This window comes from Adiantum capillus-veneris, chromosome 1 (genome assembly GCF_014529385.1).
Source record: "Adiantum capillus-veneris isolate H3 chromosome 1, ASM1452938v2, whole genome shotgun sequence".
Taxonomy (NCBI): domain Eukaryota; kingdom Viridiplantae; phylum Streptophyta; class Polypodiopsida; order Polypodiales; family Pteridaceae; genus Adiantum; species Adiantum capillus-veneris.
Window position 1 is genome coordinate 18,816,224 of NC_140931.1, and position 5,028 is coordinate 18,821,251.

Below are 5,028 nucleotides of genomic sequence, written 5' to 3' on the forward strand. Positions count from 1 at the left end.
AGAGCGAGAGAGAGTTTAGAGAACTTGACAACAGTTGAGGACCGGATTTATGTGGATCCGGTCCCCCTCTAATAGGCTTTTGTATTATAGATTCTTCCATCAAGAGTTACTTGGTACAATACAATCTTTGTGTTCCTTGTGACCTAGGTGATGCAATGAAGATGGAAAACTTAATGCATCATGAGCATAACATAGACTTTATAAAAAGCATTAACCATCCTCAGCCTTAGTCCCAAGGACTCAAACACCTTCAAAGGTGGAGAGAGCTAGTGGGGAATGAGGGTAGGGAAGAGAAAGAAGAAACATTCATAGGAAAAAGAAATAGTTCCTCACTTACCATCACTCTTCTTGCTTAGCATACATAATAGCATAGTAATGAAGATGTAGAAGATGGCAAGCTTAAGCATTGGAGCATGGCTCTTGGTTGGATTTGCATTCCATAGCCAAGAGTGTTGTTGTAGGCTCTCAACTTCTCAACAAGCTTGGAGAAGGAGATGGAGCTCTTGCACTTTGCACTTCACACAATGAGAGAGAGTGTGTGTATGTGTGTTTGTGTGTGGGAGAGTATACCCCCCAAGCTAGCCCCCTCCTTGCTTTGGTAGACCCCCTCTCTTAGCTCATGATGGAAGCTTATTGGACCCCTTCAAGCTTGGCCAATCACATGCAGATTGCATATCAAGCAAACATGCTAGCTTGGAACAAGTGTCCCCCTTTCCCCTTTGAGAGAGAGGACTTGATAAATGCATAAACAATTAATTTAATTAACTAGATAACATTGGACCCCTTTAGTGCTTTCTTGTCGGAGTGCAAAGTTCAAACCTTGGAGATGACAGAAGGGAAGGGAAATCAATGGCAGCTTGTAAATGTAGAGCAAAATGGCCAATCTGACAGACAGCAGTAACTATGAACTAATTGCTGTACAATGGGTAATGAGAGCTCATGGCTGCATCAGCGCGCAAGCTTATCTCGATATGCGCGAATGGAGGGCTTTGCTATCCTTCGAAGGCTCCCTCACCTGCCTCAAACTCTGCCCATGATTGTCAATGCTGATCCTGCCGGCAGCTTGCAGCTTAACAATGCTTGGCTCAGAGAATTCGATAGCGTCAGTGAACGTCTTAGTATCCGATTTTCCCTCCATTCAGTTCTCAAAATTCCAGCAGGAGGGCCCCTCTGGGCATGTACATATGCTTGCATCCAAGCATGTGATGAACAGCCATGGAATCTCTGTGAACTCTGCTCTTCAGGCGTCTTTGACTTCGGATGATGTTTCACGTGCACAAAAGACTCTCAATGCTCGAGATTATCAAGATGATTTTCCTTGGACTTCCCTTATCCAGCAGCATGTTGAGAACGTGGATCCACAGCAAGCCTTTTGCTTGTTTTCCAAAATGCGGCAGAGTTGTGTGTCGCCTACAAAATCCACATATTTGGCTATGTTGAGAGCATGCACAGATTCCGTCTCTCTTGAGAAGGGACATGATCTGCACATGGAGATCACAAGAAGGGGATGGGACATGGATTCTGGTATTGGGGGTTCTTTAATGGATATGTACATGAGATGCTCATCCCTCAGCGATGCAAGGGACGTCTTTGAAAGACTGCCAGTTCGGAATGTCATCCTGTGGACTACATTAATGTCGGGTTATGTAGATTGTAGACTTGCAAAGAGCGCCTTGGAGTGTTTGGAGGAAATGCATGCAGATGGAGTGCCTCCAGATGCTGTGGCATACCTTTGTAGCTTGAAAGCTTGTGGCAGCATAGGAGCCTTAGAAATGGGCCGCGAATTGTACAGGAAAATCACGAAAGGAGGCTTTGAAAGCAATCCCTTTGTTTGTAATGCTTTGATCGCTATGTACGCAAAGTGTGGTCTACCCTTGGAAGCACATGAAGTGTTTAACAGGTTGCCATGCCCAGATGTGGTGGCTTGGAACGCTTTAATAAATGGGTATGCTGACTGTGGGTACTATGAGGAAGCTCTTGATCTGCTTGAGGGTATGAACGTGAAGAAGAAGGTGGTTGCACCCACTTGGATTACCTTCCTTGCTGGTTTGAAAGCTTGCGATGGTATCGGTGCTTTACAGAAGGGCCAGAAATTACATGCTCAAATCATTGAAGAGGGATTTGAGAAAATTCAACCCATTGGAAATGCCTTGTTGGATATGTATGCCAAGTGTGGCTTAGTTGCAGAGGCACAAGACCTTTTTGATGATTTGCCTGTCCAAGATGTAGTTTCATGGAGTGCACTCATCGCAGGTTACACTGACAATGGGCATGACAGCGATGCATTAAACTGTTTAGAAAGGATGCAAGTCGAGGGTGTACCACCAGAGATTCCCACATATATGAGTATTTTGAAAGCCTGTGCTAGTTTAAGAGCCTTGCACTTTGGGCAAAAAGTACATGCAGGTATTACTGCCAAGGGTTTTGAAGGTGACAGTGGCATTAGCAACTCATTGGTAGATGTGTATGGGAAATGTGGTTCACTCGAGGAAGCTCAATGTGTGTTTGCTTCGATGCAAAATCAAGATGTTGTTTCATGGAATGCACTTATTGCAGCATATAACGATCATGGTTATGGTGCAGAAGCATTAGGTTTGTTGGACCAAATGCAAAATAAGGGTCTGTGGCCAAGTGTTGTAACTTATATCTGTCACTTGAAAGCTTGTACCATTGTTGGAGCATTAGACAAGGGACAAAAGGTTCACTTGGAGATTGTTGAAGAAGGCTTTGAAACAGATCTCTTTGTAAGCAACACAATCATTGACATGTATCTTAAATGTGGTGCACTATATGATGCACGAGGAGCATTTGAGGATCTGTCAGTTCATGATTCTATCTCCTGGAGTGCACTTCTCACGGGCTATGCAGAACACGGACATGGCGAACTGGGCCATGAACTTTTCGAGCAAATGAAATTGGAAGTTAGCTTTCCCGATGTGAACTCATGGGACGCTTTGATTTTTGGTTTCGCAGAGCAAGGAGAGAGTGAGAAGGCTTTTAGGTACTTTGCTCAAATGCAAGAGCAGGGTCTGTTACCAAGCACAACTAGTTTCGTAAGCACATTGAATCTGTGTGGAGACGTAGCCGCACTGAAAATCGGGCAGCAAATTCATGCCTTGGTTTATAGAGTGGCACTTGAACCTACCCATGTCCCTCTTGCAAATGCACTTATTGACATGTACTGTGGTTGTGGCAGCACAGACGAAGCTCAGCAACTATTTGAAGCCCTTGTTACCAAGGATATAGTTGCTTGGAACACACTGATAAATGGTTATTCTCGTCATGGAGAAAGCAAGGTTGTGTTTTATCTACTAAGTAGGATGCAGAAGGAAGGGATAGAGCCAGGGGGAATTTCTTTGCTGAGTGCTCTCATGGTTTGCAACCATGCTGGACTTTTAGAAGAGGGGAAACTGTACTTCGGAAACATAGCTTTACAATTTGATACTTCCTTCAGTATAAGACATCAAAATTGCATTGCAGATCTCCTTGGTCGTGCAGGCCACGTGGATGAGTCTACAGCACTGCTTGGCATGATGCCTTTTAAACCTGACCTAGTAACGTGGGGCACCATGCTAGGTGCTTGTAACAAGTGGGGTCACATGACACTCAGTGCACAAGCATTCGAATCCGCCACAAAATTGGACAAAAGGCATACATCTGCATTTGTTTCAATGTCCAACATGTGTGCTGAAGCATATATGTGGGAAGAATAGCATGTCTTATAGCATCAATTTGCAAGTACGGATTGAGGATTTGGGTGGATGAAAGGATGCAGGTTAAAACGAGCAGGGGACGTGCAAGAAAAAGGAGATGCAGACTCATTTGTGGTGAATGAAAAGGAAATGATGTAGATCCTTATTAAGGATATGTTGTGAGGTATGAGAGATATGAAAGGGACACACCAGAAGAAGGAGACGAAGTAGATTTATATGTGTTGAATAAAAAGGAGATAATGTGGACTACATTTGTTGAGGGGACATACAAGTGGAAGGAGATGGCAAAGGGCGTAGACGTTAGGGGGACACGAAATGACCTTGCACAGCCGGCTCTTCATGAAGAAAAGGCCTCTCACAAGCACTAGTGCAGATTTTGTTGGTGGTTTTATTATGTGAACATTCAAACAAATGGCCAATATGGTTTTGTTGATGTTCTGGTGTGGCTGGTCGTTTGGACCATCAGCAAAGTGATTTGAAGAGCCAACAATCTTTGAGCCCTTCCTCGTAACTACGTAGCCTCACGGCATGCTTCTTTTTGGGGCTTACCTTTCAGCTCTGTGAATTGGTGATAAGTGTGGGAAAGACATCTAGGATTATTAAAAGGGCCTGATCAGGATTAGGCATGGAGTTCTGTCCTATGGATGGCAAGCTTATGATGATTTGCCATAGCCATTGCCTCTAAGCATGTGGGCAAGATAAGGCCTGGTCGAATGTCATCAGTTGACACCAGTGCTGCCACATTATGGCAATTTGCTCCAGAGGTATGTCCACCATGGACATGAACCTTCCAACCGCGGAAGGAGGAGAATGGGAAGCTCTTTAGCATGACGAGAAGAAAAATTTGTGCCTCATCCATTTTTTCAGCGTGGGTTTGAAATTAGGGCTGGCCCCAATGTTTCAAGTGTCCTCCTCAATATCGAAAAGAACGTCCTACTGACAGCACAGCATACATGAAAAACATTCTGGTAAGCAGGAAAAAAACACAAGAATTGAATGGAGAACATGGAAGGTAACTTAGCTTCTATTATTCATTGTTTAGTTTCCAATTTGTCAGGTAAACAGTTGACATTCATGTAAGTGTACATAGCTTGCTAGCTAAAATTTTCTTTGCATTGATGCCTGCAAGCGCCACACCTAATAAAACAATCCAGAATTGTGGTTATTGATCTACACAAACCAACTTTATAATGACATACGATTAGAAAAGACTGATAATTTTTGTCAGAGGTCGGTTATAATTGAGCATTTTTAACTTCCCATTGCTCAATTTGTTGTGATGACTTGGGAGTCTTCTTTGGCATGGCGGCATACG

General features: G+C 43.7%; 1 protein-coding gene across 1 annotated transcript; it reads left to right on the top strand.

Moving 5' to 3' along the window:
- Positions 1-763: 763 nt before the first annotated feature.
- Positions 764-4,741, top strand: LOC147464390 (pentatricopeptide repeat-containing protein At3g16610-like). The gene has a single exon (XM_086514580.1). The coding sequence runs from the start codon at positions 1,044-1,046 to the stop codon at positions 3,711-3,713; it is 2,670 nt and encodes an 889-aa protein (XP_086370706.1). The 5' UTR covers positions 764-1,043; the 3' UTR covers positions 3,714-4,741.
- The last annotated feature ends 287 nt before the right edge of the window (positions 4,742-5,028 follow it).

Coding starts and splice junctions, on each gene's coding strand:
- LOC147464390 (XM_086514580.1), top strand. CDS start 1,044: ATGCTGATCCTGCCGGCAGCTTGCAGCTTAACAATGCTTGGCTCAGAG.